Here is a 16,862-nt window from a genome sequence, read left to right on the forward strand (position 1 = left end):
TTCGGCTCAGGTCATGATCCCAGGGTCCTGGGATCGAGTCCCGCATCGGGCTCCCTGCTCCTTGGGAGCCTGCTTCTCTCTCTCTCTCTCTCTCTGTCTCTCATGAATAAATAAATAAAATCTTTAAAAAAAAAAATAATACCCAAGGGCTACCAAATGGATCCAAATGTGAACTCAACAAGCTTTTCCTTCCTGCTAGTGAGATGAGCTAGAAAGTAGAGCTCCCAGCAGGTGTTGGAGTCTTGGATGTTGCTCCTTGTAACTGTGTTTCCAGTAAGAAGCTTCCTGGCTGTCCGGTTACATAGTTGGGAAATGGCACAGTGATGGCCTGTCGTGGAAGGGTTCTTTCCACTGAGCAGGGACAGAAAGTGGCAGCGCTTTCTGGATCTCCACACCTGGGGAGGTTTGACTTCTGAGGACACTTCAGTCTCAGGGGAGGGCAGGACTTCCTGCTGGTGCCCTATTGGCCGGGCTCTGCCCCTGCTGGGCCGTCTGCCCTCACAGAAGCAAGGTAACGAGCCAGAGCTTTATTGGGCCTCAGCTAACATGTGTCCTTGCCCTCCTGTGGACTTAGGTGTCCGACGTCTCAGATGCAGACCCACAGATTTTGCTCCAGGCAATGAAGGTACCTACTGGCTTGCATGGTTCTGGGAGCAGGGGTAGGCGTAGGAATGTTCTTTGCCAAGTCTTCCTTCTCCCTCCCATTTTTCTCTTTACAATTTGTGTTCCTGAGCCCTTCCTAGTCAAGAGAGGAGCTCATCCGTGAGCTGCTGCCCTTTGTGTCCCTCTGGATAGAAATCCAGTCTCCTGGTGTCTAGAGATTCATCCACCGGGAGACACAGTCATGCACCAAGCCCCTAGTGCGGTAGGGCTGGCTCCCACCCAAAGACACCACCCCCATTGAGGGGAAAGAAGGAGAGACTCTCCTCTAAGGCTGCTTCTTAACTGTTCTCTGTGTTTCTCTCTACATCCCCTGCCAAGGCCCCTTCAGCCCAGCTGTGCTCTCATTGGATCAAGCCCCAAGCTAAGCTTAGCAATGGAATTTTAAGACATAAATTCTGTACAGTTTACAAGATAATCCCCCAGGGCTCAGGTGGCCTAGCCGGGGTCTGAAACCTTAGGTCACCTTGGCTTCCCCGCCCTTCTGTCCGGCAGCACCCTCCTGCCTGATGTCCTGCCTCTTGTCCTCCTTGTTAACCCATGGTCCCAGGCCAAGGCCAAGCGCTTGCTTTCAGCCTTGCGGGGGAAGGGAGGGCTAAAGAATTGGGAGTCTGTTCCCTTCTTGGCTCCATATTCAGCCTCTTAACCTCATCTTGAAATCACTCTTCCCCAGGACCCACCCCTGGCACCCCTGGCTACAGCCCTCTAGTCCTCTGACTCAGCGGCTGGTGGTGACATCGAGTCTCACTCCAGAATCCCCAGCTCGCTCTGCGTCCCCGTGGTCCAGTTTTCTTTCCCAACTCCTCTATTTCCTGCATAGTCTTCCCTTTTCCCTGTGTTCCTCACACCTCTGCCCCTGGGGTGCCAAGCGTCCTCCCAGATACAAGTCCTCATCCCCTTACGAGGGTCAGCATTTGGCGAGTCTGTACGGGGGGCGGGGGTGGTGGGAGGCCCTGACTGCCTTCCTCTGCTGGCTGGGTGCCTGGCCCCTTCTCACAGCCCGGCGGCAGTCCCTCTGGGAGTCTTCAATCCCGGGGTCCTGCTGTTTTGTTCCCACCGTAAAGAGAGCCTCACCATTTACTAAGCCTGTGGCAAACAGGTGCTAGTAGGTGGTGTGGAGGTGCCGCCCTAGACCTGGCCTCTCGCCTGTTCTGTAAGCCGAGGTCAGTTCCCCAAACTAGGCCCCCACTTGTCCCCATGGAATATGGAGGCCATATCACCAGGCTTCTCGGAGCACAGGGGCGTTCAGCACCCCTAGCTGAGCACCAGTGAGCATTCCTCCCTCCCTCCCGCTTTTCCAGGATCTGGACGACATGGATGCCGATCTCTTAGGTCTGAAGAGGTCTAATCTGACCTCTAGCAAAAGAGCTGCCAAGGGTCCTGGGGAAGAAGAGCTGCCTAGTCATCCCAAACCTGCCGGCATATTGACAGCCGGTGAGAAAGGTGAGTAGAAAGAGTTTCTTGAATCTAGGGACACTGTAGGGACAGGGAAGATACTCGGAAGGCAGCTCTCATTCCTGTGGGTTTTCTCTGTTTGTGGTTGGGGAGGGGACAGTTTCCTCCCTCCCTAGTGTGGTTCCAGGCCCTCTAAGTTCAACATGGCAGCTCCCAGAGAAACCGTTTGAGTTAAATTGGGGAATTTGGTGGGAGCCTGTGTACCTCCCAAGTCCATGACCGTTTGGAGTGACATGTGACTGGGGGGCAGGAGGTGGCTCCAGACCACGTTTCCCTGGCAGAAGCATCTGTGAGAACCGGGGAGGTGTCAACCCATCCCACCGCTGTCTCCAGGCCATGAGCCCTCAGCCTCCCCAGGAGAAGGGCACGCCAGCCCAGGGTCCCCGTTATGGTGTGGCAGGAACTTGGCTGGGAGCGGCCAAGGCCTATGACCTTGCCTTCTGTTTGCTTCTTACAGGGGACACCGTTCCTGCCAAGAAGCCCCCTCCCTCTCCCAGCAGCCTTGGGCATCAATACAGAAAGTTTTCCTTCGAAGGTACCACAGGCCCCACAGTCACGCTTCTGAGAGTGGTGGAGCCTGGCTGATGCTCACGTGCTTGCCCGGGGTCAGGTCGCTGCGTGTGTCCAGAGGGGGAGCAGACTCCTGGGGCCACCGGTTTAGCTCCTCAGGAATTCAGGGAGGGACTGATGGTATTGTGTGGGGGGGGGATTTGGATCACTTCTTTGCAAGACTTTGAAGCCAGACATCAACCTGAAGTGAAGGTTTTATAAAGCATAAGAAGAATTCCCCTTCCTTTTCCAAATGCACAAATGTTTTACTTCACTTCTGCTGCCTGGGGGACGCTTCCAGAAGGCTGCGCAGGCAGCAGAGCCCTGGGGGTGCACAGACAGGCCCAGGGCGGCCCCCCGGCTCCCTGTCTCCTTGCCAAGGCTGATGTGTGTCCTGGGTGTTGAGTGGCCTATTCGTGTATTAGAGCAGCTAGAAATCGCCCGTCGAGTGATGGCTCCCTCACCGTAGTGCAGGGCTGGTTTTCCTGAACAAATGGTGCAGTCTGACCTGTGCTTTCCCTTCTGGCCGTGAGATTTGGAAGACCCATTGGCGGGACTTCTCTCCGACGATGAGGAAGGAATCACCAAGAAGCCCCCTGGGACCGAGAGTAAAATGGCTTCCGAAAAGAGCCCAGCCCCAGTCAGAAATCAAGGTAGGGAGGGTGGGCTTGTTGCTTGTCCGGGGCAGATGCAGGTTGCACAACCAGAGACTCCGCCGGGCCGGGACCACATGGCTAAGGTCCTGGACCAAGAGCTTATTGGTGTCTCTGAATAGGGAGGTGGGATGCGTGAGCTGGGGCGGGGCGGGGGAGTCAGTCCTATGCGCAGACCAGACTTGTGCGCTGCCTGCAGCCACACCCAGAGATCCGGGTCATGGAGAAGCACCCCCTTTGACCCCTTCAGACACCACAGTTGAGGGCACGGTGGGTCGTGGGCGCTGTGTCCTGTGCCCTGTGTTCTGTCCTCTAGGTCCAGCTATTCCACTAACTCCTGGGGACACCCCGGTCCGAAAGAAAGAAGAAGTGCTATTTGATGAGGAGGACGATGTCGTGGCCACCCTGGGGTTTGCAGACAGCCCCACAGCAGAAAGGAGGCAGACGGGCGACCAGTAAGGGTCCTTAGGAGCGGAGAAACCCTGCCCATACAGCTACCTCTGGCGCAGGGAAAAGCTAGAGGGTGGGCACATGCAGGCCCCCAGGCGCCCCCCGACCTTCACAGGCACCTGTGTGTGTTCCATCCCGCAGGGAAGGGCCCCGTCCTGCTCGCTCCAGGCTGGATGAGCTGCTGGGTCGGGGCACTGCCACCAAGCTCCTGGCCCGCCCGGGCACTGGGGAGCACAGGGAATTCAAGCTGGACAAGAAGTACCAGAGGCCCCAGGGTGAGGAAGCTTGCAGGGCAGGGGAGGCGAGGTGGAGGGCTCCCAGACCACGCTGTTACCACAACCCACAATGAGAAATAAGCCTACATCACAACACACATTATCATAACTGAGACAAAAGCATCACGGAATGATAATTACCACATTCAGTATTCTGTGGTTTTTTTATTTATACGTTATCTGATCTACAAATACATTGGTTGTGACTCGTGAAATTGGTTTCTTGACCTGCTGATAGGTAGCAGCTCACAGTTTGCAAAAGATCACTCTAGACCAGTGTTTCTCAAAGTGTCGGCCCATGGGCCAGCTGTTGAGAATCACTCTCACGGCACGCGCAGCTCAGCGGGCCTCATCTAAAGGACGTCTGGGGCAGGACCCTGCCAGTGCTTTTTTCAGAGCTCCCAGGTGATGCCTGGCGTGTGGGATCCTGAGACCTCCAGCTCACACCCAGTGTCGCACCCCTGCCAACCCCACGGCAGCTTCACCTCTACTTACTTGCTGACACGTCAAGCTACCGGTTCAGTTTTTTTAAACAGAGTTCTGCAGCCACAAAATGTCTAATTCCCTTGCTAGAGATCACAGGCTTCTTCATTTACAGACAAGGAAGATTCCTGGGGTGATGAGGACTTCACCTTTGGGGCCTATCAGCCCACCGTGGGCTCTTGTGAGGGCCGCCAGTCCCACCGGCAGTCGGTCAGGTAAGCAGGGCCTGCAGAGAGCATGGCCTTGGGGCAGGTGCCCACCAGGAAGGAGGAGGTGCCCCATGCTCCCCCATCCCGCCGACAGTCTTGCTGGGGAAGCATGGCGTACAAGGCCCAGGGGTGGCTGTCTGCAGGTGCTGAAGGAAGAGGGGGGTTGCCCAGTCCTGTGCATCCAGGCCCATTTCCTTCCAGCCTCCTTGGAAGGAGAAGGAGGAGGTGGTCCCAACACCACCCGGGACCCATAAAGCCATAAACAGCTGAGGGATGTTCAGTCCCAGGGCAGTGAGACCGTGACCCTTCAGTGGCTTCTCACGCCCTGCACCCCAGGAGCGGCCCTGGGGTCCACTGTGACGCTGCCGTGGGCTCATCCCTGTGTGCGGCGAAACATTAAGTTAGTGGGTAGAATTTTCTGAATTTGGGGTTTTCCTCCCAGTATACATTTTCAATTTTATGTTTGGAAATAATTTCAAACTGACAGAAAAGTTGTAAGAATGGTACAAAGAGCTCCCTCCTGCGCTTCGCCCAGAATCCACAGTTGTTGATACTATGCCACGTTGGCTTTGTCAGCCTGTTTCTATCTGAATAACCTGCACACGCATTGACATTTCTCCCAGTCCCAGTACGTTCTTAGACCTCAGAACACTCTGCCAGGGGCCAGTAATGCTTCTAGGCAGTGGCCAGATAAACGAACAGGTGACATTGTTGATAGAAAACCTAAAACCACTTGATCCAACTGATCTTTCTCTGGACGTGCGTGCCCGTGGTTGTCGTTTGGTGCTGTTTGCTATGCATGGAATTGTCCCCTGTTCAAGATGTCTGTGTTCGGTGGTGTTCTCCCAGTGGTGCTCAGCCGGCCGCTGCTCTGCCGCCCGAGCTGGGTGGGCACTGTGCTCACTGGGTGTCAGGCTGGCTGTGCGGAGCTCCGGGCGCCTCTCACTCCTTAGCGTGGGCCTCAGAGTCACCCCCGAGCAGCAGAGGGGAAGGCTGGTTGGGGGGCTCTTAGGATGGACTGCTTGCCCTGCCTTAGACCCCCTCCTCTCTGTCTTGAAGTAGGTTCTTAACAGAAGGTAGCGCAGACACCAAGGGAGAACCAGGCTCCAAACAGAGCACCCCAGCGGCCTCCAGCCCCACTCACCCCAGGAAGGGAGGAGCTGACTGGTTGGGCCTCAAGGACGACGACCTGCTCCCTCCCTCTCCCACCAGAGAGGCTCAGAGGGGAGGCTCAGCACTCTCCACTCCTTCCGTGCTCCCTCCCAGGAGCCAGCACTCTGACTCAGGCCGGTGCTCTGCCCCAGCTGGACTGCCTTCCTCCTCTTTGGGGCCAAAGCCACCAACGGAGAGTGCAGGTTTCCCTGCCAAAGCCAGCCAGCCTTCCCAGCTGGGAGTGTCTAAGGACAAAGAGGAAGAGGATTGGCTGAGCCATGCCTTATCTCGGAAGAAGTCCCAAGGTCTGGCCAGAGAGGAGCACACAGAGGCCTCTAAGGGCCAGAACCGGGTGGGGGCAGGAGGCAGTCCCCCTTCCAGCAGGTATGGGCTTGGGCTGCTATCTAAGGGAGGGAGGGCCGGGCAGGGGTGTGGGGGGCCAACCTTGCCCGTCCTGGTTCCTCAGTCAGGAGTGCCGGCCTGCACCACCTCTTAGCTGTGCCTCTCTACCTCTCTGGACACTACAGAGAGAGGGTCTGGCTCCCCATCCTTGCCCAGGTGCAGACATGAGGGGATCGGGAGGCTGTTGACACACCCTGACTATCGTGTGGACAAGGGCTGATTTGATCAGGCAGGGACAGAGGGTACCCTCATGTGACAAAGGCACAGTCATCCCGGTGCCTCTGAGCAAGGGCCTGCCCGTAGTGCCCTTGAGGTCCCAAAAGACCCAGTGTCCAAATTATTGGTGCCTCTGCTGGCCTGCACTAAAGGACATGACATATGCCCATGCTTTGGAGGAGTGTCAGAGAAGACAGTGACTAAGGGGCAACTCCTAGGGAAAGTCACCGCGTGGCATTCCTGTGGGGCAGGACAGCGAGGGACCTCTGAGGGCAAGACTGGGATCGTCCAGAGGAAGTGGCAAGATGCCGTGTGGCCAGAGGGAGGAAGAAGTGAAGTAGGCAATTGTGCAACAGGCCAGGGACATAACCCAGCCCCAGGGTTGGTGTGAACGAGGAGGGTAGCTTTGACCTACCTCTGAAACCAAGGAGAAAGCTTCCCTTTGGCCCTGAGAGCCAGCCAAGGTGGGTGGGAACCACAGACAGGAGAAGAGAGGAGCCCAAAGGGAGCTGGACCTGGCCAGAGAGTGAGCAGAGCCCCAGTCTAACTCAGCAAAGCTATGTGGGCCAGAACAAGGCCTTGAACTTGAACTTAACTCTGGTGTCTATAACGTGTGGATTGTTTTTCCTTGGACTGTCAGCAGATGGTCGGTGCCCGTCCACTGTGCCCTAGTGGGCCCTGGGGCCAAGAAGGGGTACTGGAAGGCTAAGGGCTCAGACTTGGGAGGAGAATTCCCAAGATGGGACGATGGGAACAGGAGGGGCGCTGAGGGGACGATTGGCCAACAGCTTCATGCTCAGGCCTTGTCCATATCCAGCCTAACTGGAACCTTCTGCCACCTTTGCTGTAACACTTATTTCCTCAGCCAACCTGTTCCCAGCACTCAAGGGTTCAAGCAAGCAGCCGCTGGAGGGCCCTCAGGATCAGCGACACAGAAGCCACCGACCAGACCTGCCACCTCGGGGTATGTCCACAGGGGGCTGAGGGGGGTGAGAGGCTGGGTTGGGCCTGCGTGGGCCTCCTTCCTTAGAGATGATGGGCAGCCAAGCTGGGCTCTGACTTGGTCGGTTTGGCATGCGGTATGTGCTACCTTGTATCGGGCCCACCGACTAAGGGGACCTGAAGCCGGGCCTGGTCTTCTTTACCCAACCAAGACCTCACTCTTTTTTTTTTCTTTTTTTTTTTTTAAAGATTTTATTTATTTATTTGAGAGACAGCAAGCACATGAGAGGGGGGAGGGTCAGAGGGAGAAGCAGACTCCCTGCCGAGCAGGGAGCCCGATGCGGGACTCAATCCCGGGACTCCAGGATCATGACCTGAGCCGAAGGCAGTCGCTTAACCAACTGAGCCACCCAGGCGCCCCAAGACCTCACTCTTAGTAAACTGCCAGCTACCAGGCCTTTCCAGTCAACTCTCTGAACCTGTTTTCCTTCACTGCCCACGCCAACCCTCTTCCGGTCTCCCTGTGTTCTTCTACACAGTAGGCTGTTCACCTTGCCACCACTGACCCCCCCCCCCACAATCTCTATGTCCTTAGGTCCCCTGTGACTTGGAACCAGGCTGCCTTGACCCTCCCTGCAGGTGACCCAAAGAGGGGAACAGCCCTTGGAGACCTCTCCAGCATTGGTTTGTTTTCTGCTTTGTTTGGTGCTTTACCTATGGGTGTGGAAGAGGCACTTTGAGCTTCCTTTGGGGTCCGGGAAGACAAGTAGAGCTGGACTCCCAAACACACACGGACACACGAGACCTCCAGGCCTTTGCGGGCCTCTTGCTCATTTCTCTGCTGTTGATTTTCAGAGCCCGCAGCTTGTGTCCCGAGCTCCCAGGAACCCCCAGGGCCTTCTGTGCCTGCCCAGGTAGGCAGGGTGGACAGACGACAGCCTGCGGGGAATCGCGTGTGGGGAGATCTGACGGCACTCCCCCCAGCGCTTCCCTCAGCCTCTAGCCTCGCCAGTCGCAGGCAGAGTTAGTTGGCTGCTACTTTGCCGACTCCAGGAGGAAGGTAGAGGTGGCATCCGTGGGGGGCAGCCAAGAACACTCCAGTCAGGAAGCAGGGCTGCACGTGTCCCGTTGTTCCATCTAGAAAGCCGCCTCCATAGCTGCCATGCTCCCGCTGCCGCTGCCCCTGTTTCCCAGGTGTGCGAGGCAGTCACCTCTGAGCCCGGCAGTGAGGAGACCCCAGAGACCTATCCCCAGGAACCCAGAAGCACCTTTGGAGATGGTGGGTGGTGGGCAACCTGCAGGAAGTAGAGAGGCGCTCGGCATCTGGACTCGGGGTCGGGCAAAGGAAGCTTTTGTCACAGCTGAGACACTGCTAGGGCTCAGCTGCTTGTCTAGGAATCTGGAACACCTGCTGGGGAGGATGTCATGCTGAGGGAGGCGGGGAGGGACAATGACCGCACCACTCTAAGGCCTCGGCCTTGGCCTCCGGGTGTCATGTCTCTGTCCCCATCTGCGGCCACAGATGAGGCGCAGGGCCTGGGAGGGCCAGAGGTAGCTGAGCTCAGCTGAATCCCTGTCCCCTACCTGGACCATCTCCCACCGTCTCCTACAGTCCCTGCTCCTCGAGTCCCTGGCGCAGAGCCTGCTGCCGGGCACAGAATACCAGAGGCAGCTTCTGGCCGCCCAAGTGCATCTGCAGAGTGGCACGGCCGAGCTCCAGGCCGACCTTCTGCAGAGCCAGGCCCGGCTGGCAGAGCTGGAGGCCCAGGTGAAGGACAGAGGGGCCCTGGGCTGGGGGGGGGCGAGGCTGTGACGAGAGGGTCTCCCTCTGAGGGCTGGAACCAGTTGGCCCAGGGAGCCCACCTCCCCACCCTCCCGCCATCTCCAGGTGCGGAAGCTGGAGCTGGAGCGGACCCAGCACCAGCTCTTGCTAGAGAGCTTGGAGCAGCGGCACCAGGCCGACCTGGAGCTCATCGAGAGTGCCCACAGGTACCCACCGCTCCTCCCGCCCGGGCTTCCCAAGCCTCAGGGCTGGCCCTAGCCGATGTGCTCGGAGGGGCTCTTTGGGTATCTGCCCTCACCCTCTGAGCACCACGGCTTTGTGTTTTGTTGGCAGAAGCCGTGTCAAGGTGCTAGAAACATCGTACCAGCAACGGGAGGAGCGGCTGCGGAGGGAGCACGAGGAGCTGTCGGCCCGGTATCTGTCGTACTGCCGAGAAGCCGAGCAGGCCCGCGCCGAGCTCACAGCCCAGCACCAGCAGCGCTTGGCGGCTGCCATGCAAGAGAAGGACCATGAGATGGAGCGGCTCCGGGAACTGCAGCGGTGAGGGCAAGGCCTGGGGGACAGGCAGGGCCTGGCCATCTTCGAGGATGGCCAGAGGAAGTCCATTCCCTGGAGTCGCCAAGCCATGGCTCAGCAGCTGAGGCTTGACCCCTTCCCTTCCATGTGAGGACCAAGGCCAGGCACACTGACCCATTACCGCCTTTGAGTGGAGGGCCCAGCACTCCCCCAGCAGCGGGGTAGAGGTCCCTGCAGGGCCTAAGGGGTCCTGGCAGTGGCAGGCAACCCAAGCACCTAGCTCAGCATAGGTCAGGCCCCTCGCCTGCTGGCGCTCTTGAGTCTGGTGACTAGATGGACCCTGGATGAGGTTTACACTCTTGTGCCCGGTGTGTCCATCCGGTTGCCTTTCTAGATGAGAACAAAACTAAGAAAAGCTACATAAGGGAGCCGGTCGATGTGGGCAGAGCAGGCATTTCAACACTTCTCAGATTGGCCAGACAAGAAAAGGCTACCCACACACCTATCTTTTCTCCTGTGTGTGTCCTTTGCTAAGCAATGGAAGGAGTCTCCCTGTTAGAGTGGTTGTGGCATCGAGGCCCGAAGACACATAAGGATGAGGAGCCAAGGTAGCGGAGGCAGTGCCTGGAGGAGAAGAGGAAGACGAGGACAAGGAGGAAAGATGCAGGGGAGCTGAATGGCAAGCCCTCTGGCGCAGCTTGGCATGCATGCTCACTGCGCTGCCCTCGCTCCCCTCAGGGCCTCCATCCTGGAGATGCGCCAGGACCACGAGGAGCAGCTGCAGCGGGTGAAGCTGCTGAAGGACCGAGAGATCGACGCGGTCACCAGCGCCACCTCCCACACGCGGTATGGGCGCCATCTGGGCCCTGCCTGCCCGAGGGGCAGGGCTGGGGCCCGGGGCCAGGCTGACCCAGTCCCCCCGGCCCCAGGTCCCTGAATAGCATCATCGAGCAGATGGAGAAGTTCTCCAGCAGCCTGCATGAGCTGTCCTCCCGCGTGGAGGCCTCACACCTCACCACCGCCCAGGAGCGGGAGCTGGGGCTCCGGCAGCGCGACCAGCAGCTCAGAGGTACCGGGTGGGCCGTGGGTACCCCCCTGCACCCCCATCCCGCTGGGACAGAGGGCGGATACTGAGCGCCCCGTGGCCCCCCAGTGCTGCAGGAGAGGCTGGGCCAGCAGCAGCGGGACATGGAAGAGGAGAGAAGCCGGCTCCAGGAGGTCATCGGGAAGATGGAGGCACGCCTGAACGAGCAGAGCCGGCTGCTGGAGCAGGTGGGCCGCCCTCCCGCCCGCAGGGCCTGTCTCCCCAGCACCCCAGGGATGCAGCCAGTGCTCCCCTTTCTGCCCTTCCTGCCCACTTTGCTCGGATCTGTCACGTTCATCCGTCTACTGAAGCCTGTGCCTCCCGAGCTCTAAGAGATGCATTTCTGAACCCTTCGTATCTTTTGTATAGAAGAACAAGCTTGATTCTCTAAAAAAATGACGCCTTTCCTTTCCTTTGTGCTAGGTTATAACATGATACGTTATACTGAAAAAATCAAAATACAGTACAGTTTCTTCTGTACAGTTAGCAGTACAGAAGAAAATTAGAATCACCCACTGGCCAGAGGTAACCACTGAGGATGTCCTGTATCTTCCGTAGACTTACCAACATTAGATGTAGGTGTGTTTGTATCGTGAACCATATGTATTCAGGTCTTCTTGTAAATTTCTTTCTTTCTTTTTTTTTTTTATTTATTTGAGAGAGAGAGAGCGCAAGAGGGGGTAGGGTCAGAGGGAGAAGCAGACTCCCCGCCGAGCAGGGAGCCCGACGTGGGACTCGATCCCAGGACCCTGGGACCATGACCTGAGCCGAAGGCAGTCGCTTAACCGACTGAGCCATCCAGGCACCCTTCTTGTAAATTTCTTAAGCCCCTGCCTGAGGCAGGCATGGTCAAGTTGCTAAGCTCGTGCTAGTGTGGCCCCTGGTCCCCTGGCGTGCGCTGTGTCGCACCTGCCCCGGCCACCTGCCTGTGAGACAGGCACGCAGAGTGCAGCAGCTTGCATCTCGGGGAGCGGGGCTGTGGGGCGGCCCAGTGCCTCTCGGTGGTAGCTCCTGAGCCTCTAGGCCTTGGTGCGGTTCATCCCGGAGCCTGGGCCCTGGCAGCCCTGCTTGGCACCTCCTTCTGTACCTCTCTGGAGGTGTTTGTGGCATAGTGTGGGAGAGGCGGGGCGGTTGCACAGCTCCCCTGGGGGCGCAGTCAGGCCTGACGGGGGTGCGGAGGGGGCGGGCAGGGTGTCCAGGGAACGCATGTCCTCACCTGGCCCCCAGGAGCGATGGCGGGTGAATGCCGAGCAGTCCAGGGCTGAGTCCACGCAGCGCGGTCTAGAAGAGCAGAGGAAGGTCATGGTCCAGCAGATCACCATGGAACGGGAGGAGCTGGAGAAGGCCAAGGTGATTGCAGCCACGCCATGTACAGCTGTGACCCCTGCCATAAGCCTCAGGATGCTCAGCCTGTGCCCTGGCCCCTCTTGTCCCAGAGTGCCTTGCTGGAGGAGCAGAAGTCCGTCATGCGCAAGTGTGGGGAGGAGCGGCGGCGCCTCGCAGCCGAGTGGGCCGAGTTCTATGCGCAGCAGAAGCTGAGTAAGGAGCGGGCTGAGCGTGAGGCAGAGAGGGCGCTGCAGGTGGACACCCAGCGGGAGGGCACCCTCATCAGCCTGGCCAAGGTAGGGCCCAGAGCCTCCAGGGCAGCCCTGGAGCTCAGCAGCCCTGCCCTTTCCTTCCCCGGCCCTCACTGCGCCTCCCTCGGGATGTAGTCCCTTAGCAAAGAGCCTAGAGATAACAAGAATGTAGAAATGAAAACAACCATATAATAACTTCCTTTAATTGGCCTAGGTGCTTTATATACATTCTCTCATTTAATTGTCATCACGTTTCCCTGACTTAGATATTCTAGAAATGAGGAAGCTGGGGTTCAGAGGAGTTGAGTCCCGGGGTGAGGGGCAGCCCCGATTCTTGGCCCCAGGCCTCTCTGACCCGTCCTTGGACCCCTTGCCACACTGCCTCCCCCAGAGTCAGGGTGGATCGGAGCCTGGGAAACCAAGGGGGAGGGGGAGTTCGCTCCGGAGGGGAGAATGCACCCAAGGCCTTGCCGTCTCCAGGAGCAAGCCGAGCTGAAGATCAGGGCCAGTGAGCTCCGAGCCAAGGAGGATCAGCTGGCGGCCGAGAGGGAGGCCCTGGAGCGGGAGCGGCAGGGGCTGCGGCTGGAGAAGGAGAGGGTCAGCGCTGCTGCCCTGCGCACCAGGCTCCGTGCCGAGGAGGTGGAGAGCATGAGCCAGGTGCTGGGCTGCTGGGCTCGGGGGGGGGGTGGGCGGGGGGCGGTGGCGCGTGGCCGGGCACCCACCCAGCCAGCCCCGCTGACCATCAGGTAGCCTCGCTGACCGCAGGTAGCCTCGGAGAAGTTGGAGGAGGGGCAGCGGGCGCTGCGCGAGGCCCGGCAGGTGCAGCAGGAGCAGCAGGCACGGCTACAGCTGGTACAGCGGCAGCAGGAGCAGCTGCGGCAGCAGGAGCAGCGCATGCACCAGGCAAGGCTCCTCCCGGCTCCGGCCGCCCTCGCGACCCCCTCCAATCTCCCGCCCTCGCAGCCACGTCCTTCTCTCTGGGGTCGGGGACAGGAGCAGCTGAGTCTGGCCCAGCAGAGGCTGCTGCTGGACCACATCCGACAGGACCTGCCCTCCAGCCCCGTGGTGCTGCTCCCCAGGACCCAGGGCCCGGCAGCCTCCTGCCTGGGTGGTGAGTAGCTTTCAAAGGATGGGCCGTGGGCTGGGCCGGCCCGCTGGGGGGCGGTGCCCGAGCGGCTTCCCTCACTGGAGTCAGGGGCCCGTTAACATCCGCTTGCTAGTCCCTTGTTACGCGAGTCACACATGTTCGTTAGGGAAAGCTAAGTAAGAGAGAAGAGAGGGGAAAGCTGCTTTGTAAAAAGTTAATCTCGACCTCACTCTCTAGAGAAAACCACTTTTAACATTTTGGTGCATAGCGTTCTACACTGTATGTTTTCAAAATAAAAAATTGAGATCATCTCAGTTGTTTTCAACCTTGATTTCTTTCATTCAGAAACATGTATATGGAACATGTTTTGCTATCAGTAATTAAACATTTAACTGTAATTCTTAATCAGCATCATTGTCCATTGTGTCCCATGTTTTTACTGATTCCATACTGAGTGGTTTTTTGTCACTAAGATAAACACCCCAGTGGAAATGTTTGTATATACATCTCTATACCTTTGCCTGATTATTTCCCGTGAATAAAATCCTAGAATTGGACTTGCCAGGGAATATCCCGTGAGCATTTTCAAAGGCTTTTGAGAGTCGGTGGAAGTGCCCAGAAGGTTGGCGCGGTTGCTGCGGCCCACAGTGGTGAGAGGGCCGCAGGGACCCAGCTGTAGCTGTCCTGCTGTCCCACCCACGCCGCAGCCCCTGACTTCCTCCTCGGCCTTTTCAGCCACTGTGGCTCCTGCCGCCACCGCGCCCCGGTGCAGCCGGCCCCCCGCCGGCCTGGGCCCCTCGCACCTCCACGCCAAGCTGGTGCTGCTGAAGCACGCAGCGGAGCAGGTGAGTGTCCCGAGCGGAAGGCAGCCCCAGCTGAGCCGCCCACTCGCCCTGGGCCCAGGGCTCCTCTGTCCACACTGGTGGGAGGCAGGAAGGAGCACCCTGGCCCCAGGGAGGGCTGAGTCCCCCCACCCCACAATAATAGTGCAGATTGCCCACTGAGCATCTCTGAGACCCGTCCCCCAGGCCTGGTTCTGTGGGATGCAGCTTGCATCCATCACCTTGGTTGAACCTCACAGTAATCCTGTGATCAGAATGATAGGAGCTATCACTTCCAGAGCATTCCCTGCATGCCAGGCTCCGTGCTAAAAGCTGTATGTGCGGTACGAGCCTCTACCCCCACTCCCCCAGTCCTGCAGGCTGGTAATGTTATTATCCCCAGTTTATAGACAGGTTTACAGAGGTGAAGTCATGTGCTGACAAAGGGCCTCACCATGACTGAGACCTGCGCTGTCTCACTTCCGTGCCCCCACCGCCCCCGCCGCATCCCAGAGCCAGGGAGTAAGTGGAGAGAGGGCCCCCGAGTGAGGCCTGGCTCCACCTTGCTCTCAGTCCTGCGAACCAGTGTCCCTGTTCACAGAAGTGGGTACAGGAGGGAGCCAGGCAGTGGGGACTGCTCACCCAGCCCTGCCTTTCAGGACCGTGACTTCTTGGAGAATGAACAGTTCTTCCTGGAGACCCTGAAGAAAGCCTCCTACAATATGACATCCCATTCAGCCTGAAGGGCGCCACTGGCTCCTCAGCGGAGGCCTCCAACCCTGGAAGTCTCTCCCACCGCACCCCTGGCTGCCGGCTCCGAGGAGGGAGTACCCAGGGCCTGATTACAGCTCCTCCTGGGGACAGGGTGCGAGCACGTGCTCTCTGCACACTCCAGCCTCTAGGGCTTGAGGAGCAGTGGCCTCTGGGGAGATGTGATGCCGAAGGTGTCTCAGCCCCACGACCCTGCCAGCCACAGCTTCGGTTCTCCTCCCCCAGACTTCCAGCTCAGATCCAAGGGCTCACTGGGCTCTGTGAACCCCTCCCTTCCTCAGCAGGCAGATGGTTGGGGGATATTTTCACCTGGGCCTCTTCTGAGGCGGGGGAGTCTTCTAGAGAGACGCCACGGACAGCCTCCTGCCCTCTCTGTCTGAGAGGCCTACAGGGACAGCACGGGCTCTCCTCCCTAACTGGGACACAGAGTCAGAGCACATGTTTTGAAGCGCCTTCTATCCTCTTGACCAAGGAGGCGGGCGGTGTTGTGGGGCACAGAGGGGGCAGGAGGGCGCCGTGCCCAGCCAGGTTTTACCTCGCAGCCTTGTGCTCTCAGGTTGGCTGGCAGAAAGTTCCTGCCTCATTCCCAGCTGCCTGAATCACTGACCAGCCCTCACGAATACTGGCCTGTCGCTTCTTGTAATTAGGGCTTCCCAGAGGCAGAGCTGGGCGTGACAGTGGGGTGTGGTGAGGGACCAGTAGAGAGGCCTCTCTGTCCTGTTCACCTGCTACGAAGCCACAGCAGGTGGGAGCAAAGACTGGAGAGTGAAGGCCGCTGCCACAGCTGGGAGGGTAGAGAGCACTGGGGACCCCCACAGGGCCTTACCCAGGCTGCCGCCCCTGGGAGGGCGCCTTTGCACTTTTCCCTGCAGGGGCGCCAGGAGAGGGGCGGCAGCTTGGCAGTTGTCCCAGCAAACCCGAGGACAGATGGACTCCACTAACATAACCACGGCCACTCCTGAAGCGGCTTTCCTCAGCCAGCGACTGGTTACCTTCCACTGGAGGACAAAGGGCAGAGGAGGACGAGGCTGAGGGGGTACCAGAACAGCTTTCAGAAGGATCTTCATTTACCAGCTATTTCCGGCCTTTATCTTGGACCCATTAAATTGCTATATTCTTAACGATTCGATTGTTAGAATTTGCCTTGACTCCTGAGAGTTTATACTTACCTCTTAGACGTGTTCCCTCTGTAGCACTGTTACGTGCTATAAAGCTGGCTGGCGCTGGGACCTTCCTGAATCTGTACATTCACTGGCTGCCTCACGACCGGGAGAAGAGTGTGATGATCAGCCCTACCTCACACATGAAGGGACAGAGGCTCAGGGAGATTAAATCGTCTGCCCAAGGTGACAGCAAATAGTAGAGCCTTCTCGGGCTGATTCGAAAGCCGCAGGGTCTCAGCCACCTCATTCCACTGCCTCCTTCTAGAAGAGCATGCTGCACACAGGGCTGTGGAGAGGCACGAGATCTCCAAGCTGCTGCTCGGGGTGGTGCCTGCACTGAGGAGGGAAGCATCAGTGTCCCATTAGAAACCTCATGAAGCTTGGAACTCGGTCCTTCTCTCCACAGACACCTAAACGAGTGCCGCCTGTGTGAAGAGCCACAGGGCTGTAAGCACGGGCACAGCCTGGGAGAGCTGCCATTGACTTAGTCCCCTGGCAGACAGGAGCACCCGGCAGGGAGACCCGCAAGGGCGAGCTTGGTCTTCAAGACAAAGAGAAATGAGTGTAGAATTAGGAAGCAGGTCTGTGTGGCCTCATTTATTTTCAGGGCAGTG

At 58.4% G+C, this 16,862-nt stretch overlaps 1 protein-coding gene across 13 annotated transcripts in view; it reads left to right on the forward strand.

The window, feature by feature from the left end:
• The window catches only part of FBF1 (Fas binding factor 1), a 22,273-nt gene extending 6,064 nt beyond the window's left edge, over positions 1-16,209 (forward strand). For 6 of the 13 annotated variants that reach the window (XM_081804453.1, XM_081804452.1, XM_081804455.1 and 3 more), the window contains 23 exons: positions 575-625; positions 1,962-2,103; positions 2,573-2,650; positions 3,198-3,317; positions 3,634-3,772; positions 3,909-4,042; positions 4,641-4,740; positions 5,794-6,270; positions 7,370-7,468; positions 8,042-8,130; positions 8,302-8,360; positions 9,059-9,214; positions 9,335-9,435; positions 9,563-9,769; positions 10,484-10,591; positions 10,675-10,814; positions 10,899-11,017; positions 12,057-12,179; positions 12,266-12,451; positions 12,887-13,063; positions 13,172-13,517; positions 14,229-14,338; positions 14,974-16,209. In XM_081804453.1, the coding sequence (XP_081660579.1) occupies positions 575-625; positions 1,962-2,103; positions 2,573-2,650; positions 3,198-3,317; positions 3,634-3,772; positions 3,909-4,042; positions 4,641-4,740; positions 5,794-6,270; positions 7,370-7,468; positions 8,042-8,130; positions 8,302-8,360; positions 9,059-9,214; positions 9,335-9,435; positions 9,563-9,769; positions 10,484-10,591; positions 10,675-10,814; positions 10,899-11,017; positions 12,057-12,179; positions 12,266-12,451; positions 12,887-13,063; positions 13,172-13,517; positions 14,229-14,338; positions 14,974-15,057 (3,345 nt within the window). In that variant the 3' untranslated portion in view covers positions 15,058-16,209. Of the gene's footprint in view, positions 1-574; positions 626-1,961; positions 2,104-2,572; positions 2,651-3,197; positions 3,318-3,633; positions 3,773-3,908; positions 4,043-4,640; positions 4,741-5,793; positions 6,271-7,369; positions 7,469-8,041; positions 8,131-8,301; positions 8,361-9,058; positions 9,215-9,334; positions 9,436-9,562; positions 9,770-10,483; positions 10,592-10,674; positions 10,815-10,898; positions 11,018-12,056; positions 12,180-12,265; positions 12,452-12,886; positions 13,064-13,171; positions 13,518-14,228; positions 14,339-14,973 lie in introns of those variants that run through there. The other 7 variants (XR_014140381.1, XR_014140382.1, XM_081804459.1 and 4 more) reach the window with 7 other exon arrangements.
• The last annotated feature ends 653 nt before the right edge of the window (positions 16,210-16,862 follow it).

The sequence above is a fragment of the Leptonychotes weddellii genome, chromosome 15 (genome assembly GCF_054177405.1).
Source record: "Leptonychotes weddellii isolate Sample4059 chromosome 15, ASM5417740v2, whole genome shotgun sequence".
NCBI classification, from domain to species: Eukaryota; Metazoa; Chordata; class Mammalia; order Carnivora; family Phocidae; genus Leptonychotes; species Leptonychotes weddellii.